This window comes from Nymphaea colorata, chromosome 9, assembly GCF_008831285.2.
Source record: "Nymphaea colorata isolate Beijing-Zhang1983 chromosome 9, ASM883128v2, whole genome shotgun sequence".
Classification (NCBI taxonomy): Eukaryota; Viridiplantae; Streptophyta; class Magnoliopsida; order Nymphaeales; family Nymphaeaceae; genus Nymphaea; species Nymphaea colorata.
Window position 1 is genome coordinate 19,400,164 of NC_045146.1, and position 25,167 is coordinate 19,425,330.

Here is a 25,167-nt window from a genome sequence, read left to right on the forward strand (position 1 = left end):
GTCACCAAATTGACTTTGTGACTGTTATCCCTTGAATCAGACCAGCCTTCTGCCTCAGGTCAAATGAGTAGGAGAACAAGAACTATCAAAGACTTGGGAAGACTCGTCCAAAAATTGCTTGACTCATCTTAGTCTCAAGTCACCTAGACTTGGGTGAGTTTCAAGACTTTTTTTCCTTTTTTGTGCAATCGCAGCCAAGTCTGCTACCTCATACCTCCTTACAAGTAAAACTCTTAAGAACCCCACGCATACGCCAACCCTAATCCCAGACTAGGGTTCTCCTTCTAGAGGAAACACCCAATAATTTCGGCAATGAACGATGATCCAGCCTACTGACCCTATTTATGGAGGTTATCAGGTCGGTCCAGTGGAACCGTTCCACAATCCCATATCTGGTATTTAACAAATTAACAATTCAATGAAAAGTGGGTCTCCATCTATGTCACATAGGTACGGGCACGGGTGCGGGTGCAGGTACCAGTGCGGGTATGGACCATTTTCAAAAAATTTAGGTGCGAGGTATGGCCTTACACACACACGGACATATATATATATATATATATATATATATATATATATATATATATATATCAAAAAATTGCAAACATATAATGAACTGCCAAAAAAATACTTGGCTCCTTGCCCGATCCTAAATAAAACCAAAACGATAGACAGGAAAAATCAAGTTTTGGTGAATGAAAAAAAAAAAAAAAAAAAAACACAGACCAAATGCAACAATGTTGATAGCATACAGAACCTATTCGACTGCCCACAAAAAAAACGCATAACAATAAGTAGCACAGAAGTTTAAACGACTGCTAATGGGTTCATAAAAAAGCACAAAACCAAGCAACACACAAGTTTAAACCAATGTTATCTGTATCGTACGATACGGACGCGTATCGTACGATACGTATCGTATAGATCGAAGAAACCTATACGATACACGGTCGATATGCGATACGTGTGCGTATCGCACGATACAGGGGAAAAATAAAAAAGGGGCCGTCGGATCCCTTTTTCGCGTGTTGTTTTAAAATTGACGCTCCTCTCTCTCTCTTTTCTTGTTTGTAAACACTGCAAGAGACGTGGGAGGGAGAGATTTTCTCCATTTGCATCAAGTTTTGCCAGTGAAGAAGCTTTCTTTCTCGTTGTGGGGAGTGTAGGGACGGTGGGAAGCATTGAGAAAGAGGGTTTTTTATTTTTCCAACAGCAAGAAGGTAAGAAATAACTCATTTTCATCGTTGAATCGTTCATTTCTCCTATTTCCTACATTTATTTGTATGTTTTTACTTGTTTTGTGAAGATATAATGTCGGATCCTGCATGGAAGTGGTGTGAAAGGGTGAATCCCAAAGATAGGTTAAAAGTTAAGTGCAATTATTGTAAGCAAATCATATCAGGAGGGATCTCTCGCTTTAAACACCATATAGCTAGTACACACAGCGATGTGGCTCAATGCAATGGCTCCCTAAAGAACCCATTGCCACCCTATGTAAGGCACCAATGTTTGGAGTTTATTAATGTCGTGAAAGCAAGCAAGATTGAAAAGGAAATGCAAGATGCAGATGTAGGATATGGGGACTCATATGAAGAGGAAGGAAGTGAAGGTTAAGATGTTGAGCTCGAAGAAGAAGATGTTGGTGTCAGTTTGGGAACAGCTAAAGGGAAAGACATCATGCATACAGGTGGTTCTTCTTCAACTGCAACCAAAAAAATAAGAGGTGCGAGTACAGTTTTATGAGGACGTGGCAGGAGTGGGGGTCGTACTGGTGGTGGTAGAGTACCTACTATGAAGTCGAGTAATATGTTTGGTTCGATCAAGAATTTTTTCTCCAATTATACTGCTGCTGGTGCTCAGCCTGAGATTTGTCATGTGTTCAAAGGATATTGTTGAAGCAGCAGATGAAACCATAGGAAAGTGGTTCCATGACACATTCATTCCCTTCAATGCAGCAAACTCTTTTCATTTTCAGGCTATAGCAGATGTGATTGCTACTGTAGGCCGAGGGTAAATTGGGAGGTAAAATTCTCAATAATATAGTTAGAGATGTCAAGGCATATTGTGATGAATTGAACTTGAGCTGGAAACAAACAAGATGCAGTGTAATGGCTGATGGGTGGATAGACATCAAGAACAGAACATTGGTAAACTTCCTTGTATATTGCCCCTTTGGTACAATGTTCTTAAAATCCATTGATTTGTCTGATACTCCTAAGACTGCTGATGTTTTGTTTGAGGTTTTTGATAAAGTTATACAAGAAGTTGGGCCTCAAAATGTCGTGCAATTTATCACTGATAATGCAGCAAATTATAAAGTTGCAGGTGAAATGTTAGCAACACGATATAGGACATTTTATTGGAGCTCATGTGCTGCTCATTGTGTAAATCTAATGCTTCAGGATCTTGGTGAAAGAGAAGATATGAAGTTTACAGTTCAAAGATGTCAAGAAATCACAAAGTTTATTTATAATCATGCTTATGTCTTGAATTTGATGAGGAAATTCATAAATGGGTCTGAATTGATTCGACCTGCACAAACACGGTTTGCTACAAATGTTTTGACTGTGCAGGGTATAGTCAAGCAAAGAAATCCTCTCAGGCAGATGTTTTCAAGTGATGATTGGGTTGCATAACCACATGCCTATAAAAGAAAGGCTACGACAGTTGTGGATACTGGATACCATATTCAATGTTGACTTTTGGGAATCATGTGTGAACTATTATTATACACGGGTACGCCTGTGAAGGTGAAGTACTCGTCCGGTACCGGTACGACACTGATACAGGTACCGGTAAGAGCTTGGGTACGCGATGGTGTGGACGGTGCGGTCAACGCACCGGAGGCCGTATCGGTCCATTTTTGGATACGGTCAAATTTGACCGAGTCCAAATCCGTCCTTTTTTATTTTTAACGATTATTTGACTTTAACTTTTAAAACCATTTTAATGTTAAACAAAAAGAAACGAAACCCTTAAAACTTTAAGTTTTCGTGCGTCTGTTCTTACCTCTCACCGAGCGACGGCAACGGCGACTGCGACCGGCGACAGCAGACGCTAGGAGCCGACTGTCACGGTATTTTTTTTTCCTTTTTTCATTTTTCTTTTCATATTCATTGGCTCCACCCCTGCCTTCGCCGTCGGCGGTCGACGGCGACGACGGCCACCCATTTTCTATGTTCACGGTGTTCTGCTTGTTTCTTTCCTTCTATTTTTCGCATGCTCTTAATATGGATCTTACAGAACCTGTTGTTCCTTCTAATCTTGATGATGCAACTGAGGAGTGAGGAGAATGAATATCAACAAAGTTGATGCATTTTGGATGTTAATTATGAGACTGAGGAGAATGAGAATACTGATAAATTTTGGATTATGATTTATGAATATTTTGTTTTGTTTGTAATTTTTGATATATATATGTGCGAATAGGTTATTTTGTTTGAAATTTTTTGACATATATATGTATATGTGCATGTGTGTGAACGGCCGTACCCCCGTACCCAAGCTTTTTAAAAATGGTCCGTACACGTACCAGCACCGGCACCCGTACTCGTACCTATGTGACATAGTGTGTGAACTTATTGAAGATTTGTGTACCTCTAGTAAAAGTCCTCAGATTAGTTGATAGTGAAGATAGACCTTCTATTGGATATTTATATGAGGCTATGGACAGAGCAAAGGAGGCCATTAGAGATAATATGAAGGGAAAAAAGAAGTTGTACATGACTATATGGAAGATTATAGATGAAAGGTGGTCTGGACAACTTCATCGCCCACTCGAGTATGGCATATTGGATTGTATTGAGGTATTAGTAAGTGATTATAAAGAACAAGAAGCTATCCATGTGTCGATCAACAAATATAATACTAGTTCTGGTAGCATGGGGAGAGACACAGCAATGAGATGCAGATCATCTATGCGTCCAGGTATTAGAAAAAGGGACTTTATACTTTTTTGTTGTTCTTTCATTTGTTCTTTATAGCTTCTACCTTCTCATATATTTATTCTATTTCGTTTTTACTTTCCATCTGTTATTAGATTTGTGGTGGGACAGGTTTGGGGTTGATTGCTCAGAATTAAAGAAGCTTGCAATTAGAATCCTCAGTCAAATAGTGCAACTGGATGTGAAAGAAATTGGAGTGTATTTCAGCACATCCACAATAAGAAAAGGAATAGGTTGGAACATAAAAGGTTGAATGACCTTGTTTACGTTCGTTATAATATGAAGTTGAGACAAAGGTAAACATTTGTTATGCAAAATAGCAAATTCTAATATATATTTTAATTTCTAACAATTTGTTAATTTGTTCTCTTGTTAGGCAACTAGAAACAACATCTATGAGGAAGCATCACACTCAATATGATCCTATCAACATTGACCATTTTGATATATTAGATTCTTGGGTTGAAGAAGAACAATCTACAACACTTGATGAGGACGATCTTGATTTTTTGAACCTTGAAGGAGCAGTAAAGATTATTGAAGAAGGAGAGGCTGGGGAGCAATGGAATGTTGGTGACATTCCATTTCCAACAGAGGGGATAGAAGCACTTAATCAAGAAAATGAAGATGATGAAGATGATGATGCAGATGTGAGATGACGATTGACGAGGATTGTTGTTGAATGAATCATGATAACTATATGTTTTGACTTTTGAAATTATGAATTGTGATGTAATCGAATTCTCTTCGACTGCTTATTATGTTATTTTGAATGTCTGATTTCTTATTTTGGAATGTATTGTTCATACTTCATATACATGAATGATGAATGCTCCTTTAAATACATTTTTTCTTGATTTTTTCTGATTTTTACTTCTTTTTTCGGATTTTTTTGGAATTTTTATGATTTTTTTCAATTTTGAATTTTTTAATATTTTTTAAAAAATAAAAAAATAATTTTACGATATGTTTACGATACGTTACGATACAGCGCATAGGTTAGCCCAACCGATACGCGATACGCTACGCCTTTGATAACATTGGCATAAACAGTTGTTGTGAAAGCTCAAACTCTTTTTTTGCCTTTTCTTTCAGTTCTTGATGTTGGTTTTGCATTTCAAAGCTTTTTAATGCTTAAATGGCATCATCTATTGTCTCATCGAAACCCAATAGCTAACAAAACTCAGCCTGAATCACGAAGGCACCAATGTGCAATTTATAGACAAAGATTGATCTACCAAATTCATGACATGAATTTAAGCACATAAAATCATGAGAAACTTACAAAGAATAACTCAGTTTTTGGCATTCTTATAAGCACCTATGAAAGTATTCAAAAATTATGCTGAACAGGTAAGTCAATAATTTTCACAAAAGCGCACAAACAGCTGTGTACAATATAACACATTAACTTGCTTAAACAGTTAGTAGTTCTCACCTTACTACCACTATTAATTTAGGTCAAAATATGGTTCAATTAATGGCAGTCAGTAGACCATCATAGAAATATTCAAACAGAGGTCTGGACTGCAAAAGGAACATATGAGTTAACTGAGGGTCAGAACAGGTATGACCCTTATCGCCACTTTGGTAGTTTCAAATCAGTTATTTAAAAGTAAACCTATATATATATATGTATATCTATATATATATATATATATATATATATATATATATATATATATATATAATTTATATTTATATTTATATACATACAAATTTTATGTAATTGAACACAAATTTTGAGATTTTGTAAAGGTAACATAAAAGCCGATGCTTTGTTTAAATTTTGAAAACAAGCCTATAGCATGAATTTTGTCTGTTGCAACAAAAAATTATCAAAATAAAGCCTAACCATTTGCTTCTTAATGAGGTCGTCTCTTTCTTGTTCAGTTATTTCTGCAATCTGCAAAACTGAGCTGCAGAGAACCTTTGCTCCTTTATCTTTGTCAATGTTATTGCTGCAATGAAGTGCAATGCAAATAGAATAAATTGGAACGAAGTAAGTCCTAGCCAGACCAGCCAATGGTTCAGAAGCAACCTGCTTGCACCAAAGAAAATTGTATATAGTCAACCAACAGCAAACAAAATAGTTAAAAGTAACAAGAAAATAAAAAAAAACAATGAAATTTTGCTAACAAAGAAATAAAGAAAGTTACAGAAGATGTTCTAGGGAAGCCAATGAAAGAAATGAAGAAATGGATAGAAAACTCTTCCAGATAATCGTTATCTGCAAACAAAATGTATTCAGTTCCTACGTCTGCAGCTTTGTTCACTAGATATGCATTATAAGAAAATACTTTTTTTGAACCACCGTGCACCAATGGCTTCAGTCGTTGGAAAAATGTTGTGTCTGGATTAGGATCAGAGAAGTCAACCAGGACGCCAAGACAATCATAAACCAGAGGCGGTTCTGAGAATGTTGTGCAGGCGAAGCTTGTAAAGTATTGATTAAATACCTAATAGCTTACATAAGCACAGTCTGTAACAATTTAGTGCAAAAACGAATTGTGTGCAGTGTGCACCATTCTGGCAGCAGTAGTTGGTTTCAATTTGCATTCAAGAAGGCTAAGAATCGGAAGAAGATGTAATATGTCACATTGGATATTTAAACCCCTAAGGATTTTTCAAAATCTATAACATCCGATTATGTCCAAGTCCTTCTCATAGTGTTGCAATCCACCCCTAATGCACATATATCCACAAGTGGGACCCTAAGCCTGAGTATTGAACTCAACTCTGATACCAACTGTAACAAGCGAGCACAAAATTGACCCATGTGCCCCGGTCTAGCATATATCAACCCATTTGCTAGTTATATTCCAACCCATCTGTTAGTTACCGTAGTTAGTTTCCAAAAAAGGCTATGAACCAAAATAACCAGTCACGTGGCTATTTAAATACTTGAAAATTTCTCAAAATCTTCAAAACAAGACTATTCTCAAGTCGTCGCAACACAAATAGTGGAAAAAGAAGTCATGGGAAATGCCAATTATCAGAAATAGCTGAAAGGGTGGGGAAACCCTATCATCTGGTATTGATGGATTTGTGCTGTACCTTGTCAGCACGTCTTATATGAAAGGAGCTAGAAGCAAGCTAGCAGCTCGCTTGAGTTCACAGTCGGCTAATGAATGAAACCAGACAAGGGTCTATAAGATCTTTTTATAAGGATTATCATGAAAACTTTTGATGAGGTTACAAAGGAAATTCCAACCAGAAATGAAAGAAGCCAGCTCAGATACGTTGCAGGCATTACCACTCCCACGAAATTTACCTCAGCTATTGGAGGAGAACATGAAAAAGCTTTGACAGCAAGGACAAAAATGTTTTTGTATATATATATACATATGTGTATATATATTATATACACACACACACACATATATATATAGGCACACACATTTGCTCATCAATCCCATAGATATGTTTTATATACATTGTTTAATGGAAAACAAATTTCAGATCCTGTATCTGAAGCCTAAATATAGCAGCTTTAAAAAATGAGTGATTTTTAAGACTTGCGACATTCATGATTTTTTATCCAAACTACATAACCTAAGATATCATCTCTATCAAGAGGAGCTGAAATCATCCGGCCATCTTGAGCTCCATCGAATTACGGCCGCCCAATGCATGTGGGTGTGATTAAACCATAGTCGTAAATAATTGTCTCGGAGTTTTAAACGCGAGGTTTTTCTTGGGTACAATACCGCGAATTTGAAAAAAAGGGAAAAAATATGTTAAGTTTTTTAAAAAAAATTAAAAACTAAAAATGGGGGAAAAACAAAATAGTGAGAAACTAAAGACACAAACATCACAAGATAAGTAGATTTGCAACAAATAAAAACATAAAATGAAAAAAAACTGTTTGGCATTAAAAAACTGAAAAAAATGAAAAAATGAAATAAACGCGTTTTTTTGTTTTTAACATTTTTTTCAAAAAAAAATGTGTTTTTTAAGTTTTAAATGGCCATTTAATTTATCACATTTTTTTCACTTTTTTTCGAAAAAAACGTGTTTTCTGTGACCGTCCTTAAACACACCGACCGATGCAATTGTGAGAGGCTGGAGGATTTCTCCACCCAAACCCAGGTGGAGAAATCCACAAATCCCTCTATCAAATAGATCATGGTAAACGTATCCACATGGTCTACTTGAAAAAAATACAGAGTGCAGATATGATTTTCACAACAGGGTGCCATTCCAAGAGAGCCATAACATTAATTATTTATATCCATGTGCATCTGCCCAGAAGCTCCTCCTGAGTGTGCTAATTACCATTTTTAAGTTTTCTTTGATGGACAAACTGCGTGGACCAAGAATAGACAAATTTAGAAATAAGGAAAATCACAAATTTTCAACCAGTGGATTGGATTCTATGACGTGACAAACCTAATACTGTTAATTTTAGAACCCCCATAGAATCAGATATGCAAATTGGATTTTCAGAATTTTCACTGAATCATACGCTTTTGGCCATTTAGAACCCATCTACATGATTAGATTTCTGTAAAACATCACACAACGTTCTGGCCATCAAATATACATACATATATACATACATACATACATACATACATACATACATATATATATATATATATATACATACGCGCCTTCAATCAGTCAAAAGGACTAGTATTTTCAGTGTTCAAAGAACCTTTCTATCATCACAAATATTGCTGGATTTCTGAAAAAAACAATTGTTAAAAAAAAGGAAAATAAATAAAATAAAAATGAAAAGATTTTGCAATATTTGAGAATTTTCCAAAATCAAAATATCACGCTTCCTCTAAGTTTTCCCATTTTCCAAGAAAAAAAAGATTTCTTATGAACCACAATTTTTTAATGTCTGTTTAATATTTAAATAATTGATGAATTTTTGTACAAGAAACTAGAAAGTTAGTAGAAAACTCAAATTTTATAGTTTTTTATTATGTTTATACTTTTTAATTTCCAAAATTTTCCCCAAGAAAAGCAAACTTCTGAATGCCCCTGTTAATACCCAAAAAATCCTAGCCAATAGAAACACATGAACGATATAGTATATATTATATAATATATATATATCATTCAGCAGCAATCTCTAGAAACTGCTTCTCTGAGGAGTCCGTTTCAAAACAATTTTTCTCAGATGATTTAGTCAAAATATTAAAAATATTCTTCAAGGAAAACCCAACTTACAGACAACAGTCCTCCAGTGGTAATATTTTGATATAGTTTTTTCATATTATTTTTGAATTTTTAGCTGTTATCAGCAGCTTCAGCTAGGCCTTATCATTGCTTTATTTTTTAAATCCCAATATTGGTGATTATCACATATGTGTGCATATAAGATTGCCCAGATAACTGGCTTAATTCTTTCGCACATTCTCTAGCATTTTCATAAAATTTTTTGACCTGTCTAGTGGACTATATGGCATCAGTAGGAGGATTATGTGACAATAAGAGCAATTTAACAATGGAGAGGAAATAACCAAAAGAATTGTTGACTTTACCATTGAAACCCAGTGAAGTGCTGCACTGTTCCTGTTTAAGATCAGCAAAGGAAGAAGCCAGGGACAGCAGTGGCGCAAGAATACATTAGGTTCTGAATCCAGCATAAAAAAATATCGTATCTACATGTAACAAGAGCACAGGTCAAACACCGGGAGCACCAACTCAGAAAACAAGCTAACAGTTGTTTTCCATTGTAATAATGCTAACACTTGTTAGATTATCCGAAAGTTCAGTATTTCAACAAATTATACAGGCAGAATTTGTCATCAATCTGATATCCTAGGGACAAAATATGCACTTGTTTGTCAAATAATTTATCTGTTTGTCAAAATTATACAGGCAGAAAGTGAAGATTAATTCTTAATTCAATGAGTAATGAGACCCTGTTTTCTTTACAAACGTGACTAAGCAGACCTGCATTAGGATCAGTGATCAGGTAAACCATACTAACATCCCTACTTGTACAAAATCACTATTTCATCTTTATTGCAGTTCATAGATTTTTCAGGGCCACAACATGCATGAGAATAACTATCGTTTTGGAAATGGAAGTGTTAGTCTCAGGCAAAAATACAGGTTATCAGGGGGTCTTTTATAAATAGTCAAAGTTAGAATAACAGATCAATCCCCTTGTCAGACCCAATCCCATAGCCCAAATACTTATGCCCTAAGGTTTAAGCAAGGTTAATGAAGAATCACCTCCCAGTGAGGCATTTTCTGGCCCAGTCTGTGTTGGGAGGGTGCGTGTGTTGGGGTTATTTGCTTCTAATCTGCAGGTGATTGGGTGGCGCTACTACCAGGACGCTTACAATGCCATCATGCAAAGCACAAGAAAAAAGTAATCAATCTCTTTCTAGATTGCCCTTCTATCAAGGGGATGACAAAGACATGTTGGTCAATGAAAACTGAAGTGTTCAAGTTTATAAGAATGAATGACTAGGTTTGTGAGTAGTGACTGCACTGGTTCTTTACTTCACAAGAAGGCCACCTATGGCTTTCAGTGAGCTCCTCTCATGTAGTAAGACTTTCGTGGGGTGATCTCTAAGTTTGTAGTGCCCTTGTGTCCAGCCATCTTTTCTTTTTCTTTGCATTTTTTACTCCACACTGTTGCTTGTAAAAATTGTAGAGTATGCAGAAGCACATAACGCATCCATGAGTGGCAAACTAGAGGTACCAATAGTGACATTTTTTGTATGCAGATGCTGCCACATCCGTGTCATATGAAGCCTGCTATAATATTTACATTGTTTTTCCACAGATGTTGCCACATTGATGTCACAAGGGCCCTGTCCAAACAACATTCTAGGATCCTAAAACCATTTCAACTATAAATTCAATAATCCATATCTCACCAAAGAACAAGTTTACAAATGTATCATGCAAGGAGCATCTTAAGGATATACTCCATATCTCTTGCAAGAAAATGTCAATATAATAATTTGAAATTTTGCTGTGAGGACTACCCAAAAGAAAAGAAAAGAAAAAAGAGAAACAGAAAAATAACATGTCAGAGGAGCAGGAAGAAGGAAAATTTTTACCTCAACGAGTGTAGTTAAGCTAATGCCACATGTCACCCAACGAGAAAGGATCGATCCAATATGTATCTCCAAGTACTTCAGCAAGCATAAAAAAAATTGCCACAATTAGAAAATTTAAACACAAACTTTGGCTAACACTTTAACATCATTGCAGAAAAATGGATTATAGAGTTTTAAAACAAGCAATTACAGAACGAAGAATAGTTCAAAACAGAAGCAGCATATTGTGGTATTATGTCAATGGATGCAGTTTCACAAAAAACAATAAAATGCACGAAAACTCACCTTAAACCTAGTGTCGTAACATAAGCTTTTTGAAAGACTGTCCAGCACGAAAACAACCAATGCCCTGATTAACAATGACAAAATGAATTAAGGCACCAAACCATGCACGAGAGAGACAGTAAAGAAAACATGCAAGCTGTCTAACCTCTGCAACGCATCCATGGCAGCTATTGCAAATATGATGAAAAGAGCCTGACAGAATTTATAAGGAAACAAGATTACCAGATTGAATCAAATTGAGATTTAAGGAAAAAAAATACAATAGCAAAGGAACAAAGAAGAAAGAAATTTTATGGGCAGGACAACTGTGGGAATTGGATTCAAGTCCAGAAAATTCACTTATTTGGGTGGAAAAAAAAAAGGGAAATGTTGATCAATGAGCTAGACAACATTATTAACCTACGCAGTACAGCCACACCCCTCAAGCAGAATGAAAATGACAATAACATATTTTGCAATGAAGAAAGAGGTACATTGAGAAACATGCACATGTTTTGAGAGCAAACAGCCAACAAAGCATCTAGCATTCTAGTTATTATCTGATTACTAGCAAACCAAATACAGAAGCCAAGGCGGTGACAACACAACTTTTTACCTCTACTTCCATTTTCTCGCTGGAGAAAGCAAGATGGCTGAGGGTAATAATAGCTGTTTCGCTTACTGCTTCAGACTGCCCACCAGCATCCATTACATCCTTCTCTGTGACGAGCATCCCTTTTAATGCCACTGGAAACTTCATACCAAGGTTACAACTGAGAATTTAAAACAAGAAACTAAATTAGTAGCCATAAGATTACATGTAAACTGATTAGAGTAGATGCAAATTCATGCCATATTTTGACCACATTCAATAAGAAATTAATTACCTTTGCAACTTATGAGAGCTCAAATGTTGCCATAATCTTAAAAATAAAACCTCCTAGAAAGCAGAAAAAAAAATGGAATCCAGAGTAGAGACTGAGATAACTATCTAAAACTGGTCACTTGAATGAGTTACCCAGCAACAAAATCAACTAAAGGTAAGTAAACTAACAAAAATAACACAATGACATATTCACGTCAGATGCATTCATAAAGAAAGAAGAATGAAAATCAAGTAACCAAGTTTTTCATGGATATGAAATGAACGTCAGAGCATTGTTATATGAAGAGAAAGAGCTAAATGATTTTAATTTCTATCATGGCTCGGATAGTGATGCTGACTCAGTCACTCAAACATCAACTAAAACACCCCCTAATTAAAATTTACAACACTATCAGAGCCAGAAATAATACAATGACACATTCACAATGACACATTCATGTCAGATGTATGCATAAAGAAAGAAGAAAGAAGATCAAGTTACAAAATTTTTCATGGATATGAGATGAACTTCAGAGCATTGTTACATGAAGAGAAAGAGCTAAATGATTTTAATTTCTGTCATATCTCGGATAAAATGCTGACTCAAAACGTCAACTAAGACCCTTACAACAATATCAGACAAATTATTGCAACAATTCTGCATCCAAGCAACAATAAATTAAAAAAAAAACATCTAACTGTACCGATATTTGTAGGGAATGCACCGCTGTTAGTCCACTTAGACAGTGGGATTCACTTTCAAACACATTGGTAATTAGATGTTATTCACTGGAGAAAATATATGAAATGACCTCAATCTCAATTATAACCATACACATGGTTTTTATGCTTCCACCATGAGAGAAGGATTATGAGTGCCAATTCACCTTTCTTTTTATTTTTATGTGGGGGGAGAGAGAGAGAGAGAAAGGGAGAGAGAGAGAGAGAGAGAGAAAGAGACTGCGCATTCTGCACTAATCGAGTACGCAAGCTAATAATTCCAGCAACATATTTAGGGGCATCTGATGACTAATAAGCTTACAAACTTACCATATATCCTGAAAAAGCTGCTCATGACCATCCCATGTTTGAAAAAGCAAACCCAAATGTCTGGCTAAATGCATTCTTACTCGAAAATCAGAATCTTGGAGCATTGCAAACAATTTATCAACCATACCCTGATTCAATTTACAAAGCAGTGTCATTGTTCTAGTTTGAATTTGAAAATAGGCAATTCAGACAGCTCAAAGATGGCAGGCACCATAGACCATGTTAACAACCCCAAAAAATAAACCAAACCTCAGCTGTGCATGGATCAAGACAAATGAAGTAGCATATGCAATCAATCAGCCTGACACGAAGAGGCCACTCATAAAATTCAATGTCCACCACCCTACTAAGCAATTCCCCAAGATTCGCATAATTCTGGCAAGCCAAGTGTTAAGTACATTGTTAGTCCTCAAAAAATAGCAGCTTGTCCACTCAAATACAACTGTAGCAGATCAACCTTGAAGCAAATATATAACATTCCAAGCAAAACAATGACACCTATAAAGTTAACAGACCAAGATTACGAGCAATGCCTGTGAAGTCAATAGCAAATTACATGATTTAATATGGAAATTCAGTTAAGATTGCAAGGTGATGCCAAGGCAATAGCTCAATAGAGTGGCCCAATCAGGGGCTAGGCAGAAGAGAGAAAAAAAAGCTAAGAAGAAGGGAAAAGGGTAAGAAGGTAAAGCAAGAAGAAGAGGCAGGATAAGGGTAGTGGAGATCTGCCTTTCTGACCAACATATCAGATTCAAAAAATAATAATTGTAGCATGTTTTAGGACAAATTTTCAAAGAAGAAAAATATTTCCTTTTGTGGACTGCCCAGACTGCTGGGGTAGACCCACTTTTGACAAATAACAAGAAATTTGTGTATCCTCTACTGCCAGAATGTATATTTACTACAAGTTCGGCTGTCATATATTTCTATCTTCAAGATACAAGCAAATCCTTTAACTACTTTATAACACAAGTAAACATCCCATAACACATGCAATGGTCCATGCTTCACAAAATACCTGAAACCAACAGAGATAAGAACAATCAAATCAAACATAAATAAGTAACAAGTGACCATCCCAAAGACCAACATGACCAGTTATAGAAGTTAAACAACAGTTCATAGTTAGGCAAGGATAGCATAATTGGCTTCAAAAGACATAACAGGCTGATGGCAAGCACAAAGCAGATGTCATCACATGTCTTGGGAAAACAAAATGCAAGATGATGAATGATGAATCAGCATATACTGTGATACAAATCCAAAAAAGGGGGGGAAAAGATGGGTGAGAAATGGACAAAGACTAAAACAAAATGCTAATTAAAACTAGGAAAAGAACTTGAGCCTTTTCACACGTAAAACATTGTGTCAGCTGCCATACCTGCTCTGGTGACCTTCCCTTTTCATGGTGAGAAGAATTTTCCTTTGATTTATGGCATGATAAGGCTACCAAAGACTCCAAAAATGCATGGATGGCAGTCAAACAACCAGAAGAAGCAAATTCCAGGCCCTCAGACATGTTCATTGAGTCCTTTATCAAATTTACCTAGAGAATTAAGATAATCAGTTGCCATCCACAATCACTCAATACAATTTCAGGAAATGAAGACCATTTGTTCAAATCCACAACTTTCAGTACAATAAAAATTTGAGCGTTGGTGATTCATATAAACATGATGCCATGGGAGTTTCAGCATATCCACTTGCCATGTCTGCAGGGTCTCTGGTTGGAAGACAAGAAAACGCTTTGCCTAGCTGGTAAAGCACACTTTCACATACCTGTAAAAGAAGAAGATTTCATCAGCAAGAATTTATATGCAATAACATAGTCATTCATGAAAAATGATGAACCCTGTAACCTTCAAAACATTTAGCAAAATGATGAGAATAATTATAGATCAGAATATCATTTAGCATGTTGAATTTCATGAAAGGGAAATATTTAAGGTTTCATGGTGCAAACATTCACAAGAACATTCAAGGGACACGTACTTGAATAAGGCTGAGAACAGAGAGATCCTGAAACCAATTAGGGGGCGTTTGGATGACATCTCCTCTAACCCAGTTTTGTAAAAACTAGGTTTTATGAAAACCAAGTTTTTTAGTAAGTTTTAGAAACTTTTTTTTTTTGGGTGACACATCCAAAACCTGGTTTTTGAATAACCTAATGGGGACCAGGTTTTTCACTCCCTTTTATAAAACCAGCTTTTGTCAAAACTGGGTTTTCTTCAAGCCCAGTTTCGATGACACCCAAACACTCAAAAAACCTGGTTTTGAAGTGTCACCCAAACACCCCTTTAATAAAAAATGTGATGTGCCAAAGAAAAGAGCTTAGATGCATTTGTAGAAAATTAACTCCTTCAATACTTTGATACCTCATAGAAAGTATAGTGCTGCAAACTTTACAAACGGAGCATGTGAATTTTTAAAAAATTACCAGAACTTGTTCAACTCATGATAAATTCCTTTTCCACCGAAGAATCTCAAGAACTTAACTCAGATGCTCTATGAATCCATCACTACAGCTCAAGCAACAATGATAATAATGATCAAGTAATGTCAGGCATCAGGTCTAGGCCATTAGATGTCTTCATAGAGATGCAGAGCAAACGAAAATAAAGGAAAATGATAATGACACCTCTGGATCAGTTTCTTTTTTCATAATACTGGACATGATCTCCCAAGTAAGATCAGGCAGAACCAGGAAGAAGTTTGATATAGATGACACCATTTCAACCTTCAACTGTTTAAAGCAAGAAAATCTGCCTAACCACACCGAGCTTGTAGCAAACAAGTCTCCATCTCTCGCATCATTGTCAGCATCCAATTCTATGTCAACTATTCGCATTTGAGTGGAACAATTCTCTGAGTATGTTGAAGAAAGGATAGACCCTGACATATATTCTTCAGATTCCTCTTTGCTGGTAAATATAGAGAGCTCCTCAAAAATCTTTTTCATCCCAACTAAAATCATCTCAGCAAGGGATTTCACACGGCTAAAATGTTCCTCACTGAATGAATTTCTCTCCTTTGAAATGAGAAGAAGCGGAGAAGCAGTCAAACTTCTAAGAGCTGTCACAGCTGAAGATGGTGTATCAGGTAGAGAACTACAAATCTGACAGAAGTTCGTCTCAAGAATTGAAAATGCTTGTCTTAAAAGCTTTTCTAGATGCAAAAGCATCTCTTTAATGAAACATGATTTCCCTCCTTGCCTGCCAATAGAAAGAGATAAACAGAGAAGAGTAAATGTAAACATGAATAAGCTATAAAAATAAAATAACCTAATCCATGTACTCTAGCCATTGACATCCGACCTATGACAAAAAAGATTCATTTGCTTCCAAGTTATGTGTTACTGCAACGAGTAATAATTGATTAAGGAATCCAAGATGCATGTTATCCCATGGTTCACAAGCGATATAATTTCATGAGTTACGAAAAAAAAAACAATAAAAACAGAAGAAAACATGCAGAAGTGAAGAGCATAAAAAAAAAAAAAACTTGCAATGGAAGCATTAATATGAATGAAAAATTTATATCCGATATTTATGCAAGATCTAGATGTGATCAAATATTTCCAGACCTCAACAAGATCCCATTGAAGGATCGCCACTATACAAGATAATAGAATTACATGCCTAAATTCTGTCTTGTTAGACAGGAAGAAGGCCCACTTGTTTTGCTCAATTCCAATGGGACAGGCAACAACTCAATCAATACTCAATAGCAAAAACCTTTGCTTCTTTTCTTGATTGAGGCTGTCTTCTTGGTTCCACTTGGTACTTGGACCTATTTAGGCTTGTGTAACACTCGTCTTGCGCAGGTGAGCCAGATCGGGTCTAGACCCGGACCCGAACCCGTTGGCGTGAAGAAGCCTGACGCGAGAGCCCTCCTCCCTCGACTTTCCCTGTTCTCCTTCGTTGTGCTCCTGGGGTTATCCGTGCCAGCGCAGAGAAGAAGTGGCGGTGGGTGGTGGCGGTGGCTGGACCGGCGGCGGCGGCGGCTGCGTGGGTAAGCTTCCTCTCCCGCCCTCTCTGTCTGCTTCTTCTCCTCCCTCCCACGCTGCTTCTCCCTCCTTCGACAGCACCCCCCCCCCCTGCCGCATGTTCTCTTCCTCTCCCTCTCTGCTAAAGCTCCCTCCTCACCCCGTCCGTCTCCCCTTCACCATTTCTCCCATTGCCCCGCTCGATTTCCCTTTCCTTTGCCGTTTTACTTTTTACCCGAACCCTCCCTCTTTCGTTGTCTCCCCTCCTGTCAGCGCCCTTTTCCCTCTTTTGTTTTAGCTTTTCCCACTACTACCGTGAGTCTCTCCTACTGGCAGATTCTGTTTTTGAACTTCTTTTGGTCGATTGTTGACTCACGTATGGCTTTTGGGTTGGTTTGCAGCTAGGGGACTTGTCTTTCCCCTCATAACAGTGAATAGGAGGCTTGGGAGGTGTTGACGACAGTGGATTTTTTTGGCTGTTTGAAGATCGATTGAACGCTTGAGGTGGCTGTCGAAGGCGTTACAGCAGTTTGGACGCTTGTTTTGGGGTGAGCGATACCTAATCAAGCTCAAATTAATGAATATTATCTACTAAAGCATGTATAATTATTGTTTAAGCATGCTAGACTCATGATTTGATGTTTTGGATAGCTTTTTAGCGACGTTATTTAGGGGAAAGTTTATGACTATTGGTGAGAAGAACAAGAATCCATGCGTATATCTCTCTCTTTAGCATGAGTTGTTGATTTTTGAAGCTTTTGGAAAACATGGCAGACTTAGTAATGTTGTGGAGAAGCATAGGACCGTCTTTGGGAACGCTTGGGGCACCTTGGTCGACGTGGGTGGTATTTGTTGGTAGGAAGGGGGTGTGCATATTGGGAAGACGCCTCAACTAAAAGGAAAGTTAATGAGAAATGTGTTAAGGATGGATTGATCGAAGCATTGGGTTTTGAAGTTGGGTGGCAACGGTAAGTAGTTGCGAAGTGGCCTATTGGAGGGCTTGTAGGTCGACACTACCCGTCGACACCTTCTTGAGGCAATGACATGCGCCTCAATGATGTTGTTTTATGTTTGTTTGGATCGTAAGGTATCTGGTAGAAATCTTACTTTGTGGTTAGGTTTGCAGGTACACCGGGCACGTCCCGTCGACCTTGAGCGACCAGATTCAAAGCTCGAGGCATTTTGAAGAGTTTTGAGGGCGCGCAACAGGTATGGCGGCATTCCAGGCAAATCCCTACCTGGCCAAATGTGTGAATGTGTGTTCCTAGGGTCATGGGATTCTAGGATTTGTGATGTGAACTAATTGATTGTTTTGAGATTGAATGTGTATATGCATGTACATGAATTGATATATCATATGAAGGGTTTTGAAAGGCTATTAGTGATTGTTTTGAAAATGTTACGCTTTTGCATGTGCATGCTAGAATTGATAACTGTTTAGGATAGATGAGGTGGGGTATCGAGTCGAGTGTCTCCTCGACCCCAATTATGCATTAGAAAGCATCCTAGAATGACAATTGTCTAGGACAGATACGAGCCAATCACGGATCGAGACTACTCTCCGTGGTTTGGCTATGTTTTGAAAGGTGTGATTGATTGGCTAAGTTTTGAAAGGTGTGATTGATGTGTGTGATTGTGAATGATTTGTCATGTGACAAGTTCTGTTTTGGAAAGCTATTAGAAGCTTGTTTTGAAAACTGTTACGCATTTGCATGTGCATGCTAGAATTGATAACTGCTTAGGACAGATGAGGTGGGGTATCGAGTCGAGTGTCTCCTCGACCCCGATTGTGCATTAGAGAGCATCATAGAATGATAATTGCATACGACAGATACGAGCCATCACGGATCGAGACTACTCTCCGGGATTTGGCCATGTTTTGAAAGATCTGATTGATGTGTTTGATAAGATGTTATGAATGTGAATGTTGTGAATTGTTGCATATGTATTGCCGTGGGCAATAATGCAATTGATTGGAATTGGAGGGTAGTTGTACTCGTATTGTATGACGGCTAGCTATGACCGTTAATGTTATGTGTAGACCTCGTGGGGAGGCAATTGGAGGTGTGGGTGCACTCGTGAAGTGTACCAACCTCATGAGCTAGCCGGTCATTCTGTGATTGTGCAATTATAATGATAAGAATGAAAGAATAAGAGATGAGAGGCCAGTGGGATGTGGCTATGTGTTTGGGAGTTGTCCCGCCTTCGCCACTGGTCTCGCCTGTTCGGAGCGCAGGCGGTGCAAGGCCCCAGGGTACTGTTGTGTGACGTGCTTGGAGCGTGGGCTCCCGCCTTCCCAACCTGGGTGTCCTAGGGAAGGCTGAGTATCTCTTCGTGGAATTCACACATCTATGGATGAGTGCTCTACCGCTGCAGCGGATGGATGGATCCATACTGTTCTGGGCCACCACGGAGGTTGTCTCTCGGCTATGGGCCGCCCGCGGTGTGCACGTGCCTGTGTTTGCACCCACAGAAACTGTCAATTCACTAAAGCTAATGAAAATGAATGTACCTGATTGAAATGTGTGTGAACGAATGTATGTGATTGATGGGCATGTGAATGCTATGATTGAAATGAAATGTTTAAGCATGCCTTGCATGTGATTGAGATTGTGTTTCTGTAGCCCTTGAGTGGTCTTTCATGTCGTGGTATATGTTAGGGGTTTTCTTGGCAAATGATGTGTCTATGCCCTGACACGACATGACGATAAATTGTTTTTATGATTGTCCTTAGATTTGAGCCCTACCTAAGAAGGTTTGAGATTTTCCTGGCTTGTTGCCGTACTGCGAAGGTTGAACCTTCATTTGCTTTCTTTTTTCAGGTTTTGGCATACCAGGGGCAGCAGGTTGAGCAGATGGCTTCACTCACGTCCTACTGGGGAGGTTTTGGGTTTTGTTTGTATAGTACCGGCGTGTCTTGCTTCGTTTGTATTGATGTCTTATTTTGTTAGGCATCAATGTTAGGATTTTGAGGCATTTTTGTCATGTATAGGGATGTGATTTTGTATGAAATTGACGTTGTTCTATAAATGAAAGTTCGCCCCATTGTTTTGAATTGCTTGGCTCATTTCTTTTGAACTGTTGTGTAGTCACACCTCGATGTTTGATGTCTAAAAAAAAAAAATATGGTTGAGTGTCAAAAGGTCGAGGTGTGACAGCTTGTGTAGCAGTAGGGAAATCTCTGTAGAAGACTTTGTTGCCACTCTAAGTTACAGATTGTACTAACAAAAGTCAGAGAAACTGTTTCCAGTAAGGGTCGAAAAATTCGTCGTATCCAGACACTGGATCAGTGCACTAGCATAGGTAGCATTTTTTCTATCCCCTTGGTACACTGCCAAGCTTTTCTGCTAGCCGCAGGAGCACAAACCAAATCCACTTTCGCAGCTGAACCAAGTGCAGTTCCATGGGAGTGGTGGTTGTTGTTCTTTCAGGTAGGGTCAACGTAACAGTTGGTCTTCTTTGTTGCATAGACATGGCTGAGCAAGACTGACACACTGAACTCTCTAATCCAGTTAATAAGGCCCACTAATCTGAACCTTAATTGGATTCCATATCTAGGCAGCTTATCACAAACAGCACCTTACACCAAATTGAACTGTCAGGAGGAGGGGTGAGGAGTTGGCCGCTGTTGATCACCCTTTGTAACACGTATGGAGCATCTTTTTGTCCATGAGAGAATAAACAGGCCTACTTGCTTTACCTGGTTTGCATCCTTATTTTCATTCCACCTCTTCTTTGTCTTTCTCAAACTACAGAGAAAGTTATGTTTTATCTTCTTTCAAGAAAAAATGATTTTCTTAAAAGAATAAAAAAACATCATTGAAAACTAAAATAATAAAAGCATCCAAAAAAAGGAAATCAGTAAAATAAAGGTTAAAAAGGAAATCAATAAAACAAAGGTAGTGAAATACATATGCACAAACTGCAACCAGCAGGTGGGCGCCACCCTAAAGCAGAATTATGGAGTCCCAAAAAGTAAAGTGGACACTTCAATATAGTCCAATATCTGATCTCTCTGATATATCCCCTCACTCCCACAGAATATAAAATTTCAGTGTGTACACTCCTTAAATTTCACAAAAAAAAACATCCAAGTCACTCAAACTTGATCTACAAATCAAGGTATGCCCATATGTGCTAACTGTTGAATACTTAATTTCTTCCAATAGAAAAATTTTATGTCAACAACGTATACAATAATACATTGAAATAGAAAATAAAAAAAGGCTCATACCCCACAATCAACGAACCATAGACAACATTTGAGAGAAGTGCACATAATGAAAAAAGGTCGGACAGAGACAATTGCTGAATCTCAAGGCTTCTATTCAGAGTCCTTAGAAGTGAATCTTCCATTTCCAGTAAAAGGGGCTGCCTAACAGAAACAGGGAGGTGTAGACTTGAATTCCAACAATGGATTTGCACCTGGTTCAGAAAAGTGTTTTGTCATGTGAAAGTACTAGAAGCATAACAATGTTAGGCAACACAAAAAACATTCAAAAATGTCACCTCATTAGAAGTGTGCAGCTTAAGCTCACCAAGAGCCTCCACTGAGCATTCTAAGGAATTTAGATCACTGATGGATGCATGCTCTTCTGCTGCTTGCTGTAATTAAAGACATATAGAACTACCTTTTAGCTCAACCTATGTCCACCCTAAAACATGGAACTTAAATCAAGAGGCAAGCATTTAATGGACAAGTACCTGCATCCAGTCATCGAGAACAGGCTCCACATTATTCTTACAGGTATTCAATTGTGCTGATGAAGGAGACGGGAACAGCTCATGAGCAGCACAGATAGAAAACACCGCAGCTGAGAAAAGCTTCAGATTTCGCTGGTTTAGCAGCAACCCTTCCTACATAAAGAAATAAACTAGCTGCCATATATACAAACATCTTAAATAACGATGAAAATTAACTGTAAAAAGTATTCAAAAGAAAAGCCATCTTAAGAGGGTTTGGTTTATATTCCTTGTTAAAGTTGTAATTACACATAGATGTTTTTTTCTCTCATTTGCACTTTTCTTTCATTTGTATATTCAATTGTTTCTGTATTTTTCTTTTTCTGTATCTCTTCCTTTTTTGTATTTTTATTTTTTTGTTATTGTTCCCAATGAAGTCTCATCTGAACCAGTCGTTGGGCTCTCCACCAGCTATATTTCTAGCCATTGGAGATCCGAACAGCCTTCACTCTTCTCTTATATATTGTAAGTCATTTCTTTGTATTGTGTTTCTCTTTGAGAGCAATTTGCTGAATATAATTGAGAGTTTTTCCTGATTCAGCCTGAGTCTTTCTGAGTAGTGACTATTGAATATATATAGATTTGCATTTATCTTGTGCTTATTTGGAGAGCCTTCTTGCATTTGGTGTTAGAGATATAGATTTGAATCTGTATCTGATTTCCTTTACATTCTTTCTCAATTTAATACAGAAGTAAACTGCACGTTACTCGAGAAACTTAGTTGCTCACCCATGGTCATAAAAACTCCTAGTAAATACCCTACCAATACCACTTGGGTCTATACATGCTTCTGTTTGTTCAGAGATCTCATGTCCATAGAGTATGAACCACGACTCTGTGTCTTACAGCCCAAGACAGAAAACCTCCTCGGTGCTTTATTTGTATCCTTTGTCACCAGAAACACAAGCAAACAAATGAAATTATTTAAATCATTCATTCCAAAAGGTTCTTGCAGTCTAACCTTCAAATCTAACAACTTAAATACTCCTCTTAAAAGGCTTTCCCTCAATAACAGAGTATCTCGAGAGTTACCCTGCAATCAAAAAGCAAACCATCAGACTAAAATTTGAAAATAAACTAGGAAAAACAAGATCATGGAACTCATAAGACAAGCAACTTACCATCTAACATGAAGCACAATTTTTATACTTCAATATTCACCTCTTATCTTGAGCTAATGACCACAGACTACCTAGACCCTCCCCACATCTTTACACCTCAACCCTCTCACCTTTTACCTCTTAGAGAAAGTGGGATGATGGAGTAAACAGCCACAACTCCTTAACATTTTAAGTTGGTTAAGCTGGTGAGGTGCCAAAACATCACCAGTATACATGTGTGCTAGATTCAACGTGACATATAGCAGCCTGAGGTTCGGGCTGTAACTGATGACTTGTGCACAAGGACATTAGCAACTTGAGGTGCCAATTTATTAGCTGTTAATGTATGCATATTGCACCGAACAGTTTAAGGCATCCATTCAATCGTTAAACACATACATAGTAATTTGAAGCAGCTCAAGAAACACTTAGCTGCTTGACATAAAGCCACTTGGATGTGGGATCCAGATGACTGAGGGCACACTTACCTCCTCAAGGTGACAAGCAACTGTTCTAAGTTATTTGACCTAGCAATTTTTCTTCTATTAGAACTTGGTCTTCTTTCTAATAGCTCCCATAACACTTAGATGAAGAAGCATTTCAATTTTACATTGTCAAAATAGACCAAGTTACATACCAAAGGGAGTACATTATACATGCACATGCACAAACACATGTCACATGCGCATTGGCAATGGTGGTAGTTGTGCTTGTTTTGTGACGTCACATATATATGTATGCTTTGTCTATTTAAATATGTTTATCTTAGTGGGCTACAACTAATTCCTCCAGTATGGAATTCTCTTAGTAGGCTAGAACCAACTTCCTCTTTGCCTCGGACAGAACTTAAAAAAAGAGATTCAGGGACTAGATAGTCATTGAATTACGAGATGCCAGTCTGTGCCCCTTCAAGGGTTGATTAGCTGTTACAATATTAAACAGACGTCATACATTAAAAGCACTGCCACTTGGAGTCGGAGTTCACATTCTGAAGGAAAGATAACATCCTTCTATCACCTCATGGAACAAAGGAAAAATAAGAAAGCCCGGTTCTGTTCTATTGACTGGAAAGAGAACAACACTTATAAATATACAAACATATACACGGCCAATGCAATATAACATATCCAGGTTTCAAATATAAACTCTTCAAAAACAATCTTCAACAATTAAAATCTAAAAAGGAAAAAGAACATTAAGAGTGAAAATTATAAAAGGGAAGAGGCAAGATACCAAAACAATTTTGACGGTTTGCACTACTTATTTAAGTCTATTCATGAAGCATTTCCTAGCAACCAAAATACTACTCCATGTTGGCAAAAGATGTGCATTAAAAGGGACATGTCTACAGGACATGATCTGTTGCTCATATCTTTCCTTCAGGTTCTATCAAATATTTTGTTTTCTTTTCACCAACAATTGAAAATGAACAATAACTTGTTATTGTGGAGCCCAAGATCTGACCACTTTCAGCTTGGTTACAGTCAACCATGTGCAATCAGGGTCTCCTACTCTGAAGTACATGACTTTCATATGTGCCTGGGACTGCCAACTCTTATTCACTGAATCTTCAAAAGCATTCATAAATTTACCAGAAATGGAAGGCAGGGGTTCCTTGTTTTTTTACAGATGAGTAAAATTAGTGTTGCTATCCCAAATGCTTCAGCAACGTCCTACAAGCAATAGATATTTATATCCATTATAGATTTTCTTCACTTAGCTTTCCAGGTTTAATAATGGCAATGCCACAGGAAGACCAGCCAACAAACTGGGTTCCCAGAGTGTTGACAAGGGAGGATTCTGACTCAAAAGATAGATAAAGCATTCCATTCCAAAGTCCAAACAAGTAGTAAAATCAAATTGCGGGAAATCAAAGAAAAACAAAAACAACAAAAATAGTTGAAAAGCCGAAGACCTGATATCCTGATCGAGAAAAATAACAAATGATGAAGTAGAGAGAACTCCTGTGACAACATCAGATAAGAAGGTTCTTTGTTAGAGGAAAAACTTCACCAGAGGATAGCTGAATCTAGGACAATTAAAATCCAAAACAAAGAAAGAAGCACTCAAAGTAGTGGCACATACGGAGAGGGCAAATGCTTAAATATCCGAAGATCCCACACATCTTGAGGCACCAGAAATCCTTGCACTAGATTCTGTGGAAATATTTGATGAGAAC

At 37.6% G+C, this 25,167-nt stretch overlaps 1 protein-coding gene across 5 annotated transcripts in view; it reads right to left on the minus strand.

The window, feature by feature from the left end:
* The window catches only part of LOC116261494 (serine/threonine-protein kinase ATM), a 145,682-nt gene that overhangs the window by 100,680 nt on the left and 19,835 nt on the right, over window positions 1–25,167 (minus strand). For all 5 annotated transcript variants that reach the window (XR_007574323.1, XR_004174299.2, XM_031640278.2 and 2 more), the window contains 17 exons: window positions 25,074–25,144; window positions 24,904–24,952; window positions 22,850–22,921; window positions 21,850–22,002; window positions 21,655–21,750; window positions 21,380–21,570; window positions 15,799–16,372; window positions 14,868–14,939; window positions 14,542–14,706; window positions 13,410–13,535; window positions 13,161–13,288; window positions 11,862–12,018; window positions 11,412–11,458; window positions 11,267–11,330; window positions 10,982–11,056; window positions 9,443–9,562; window positions 5,800–5,985 (listed from right to left, as the gene is read on the minus strand). Coding sequence is in view for 3 of the 5 variants with exons in the window: in XM_031640278.2 (XP_031496138.1) it covers window positions 5,800–5,985; window positions 9,443–9,562; window positions 10,982–11,056; window positions 11,267–11,330; window positions 11,412–11,458; window positions 11,862–12,018; window positions 13,161–13,288; window positions 13,410–13,535; window positions 14,542–14,706; window positions 14,868–14,939; window positions 15,799–16,372; window positions 21,380–21,570; window positions 21,655–21,750; window positions 21,850–22,002; window positions 22,850–22,921; window positions 24,904–24,952; window positions 25,074–25,144 (2,346 nt within the window). In the remaining 2 variants the exon portion in view is untranslated. The remainder of the gene's footprint in view (window positions 1–5,799; window positions 5,986–9,442; window positions 9,563–10,981; window positions 11,057–11,266; window positions 11,331–11,411; window positions 11,459–11,861; window positions 12,019–13,160; window positions 13,289–13,409; window positions 13,536–14,541; window positions 14,707–14,867; window positions 14,940–15,798; window positions 16,373–21,379; window positions 21,571–21,654; window positions 21,751–21,849; window positions 22,003–22,849; window positions 22,922–24,903; window positions 24,953–25,073; window positions 25,145–25,167) is intronic.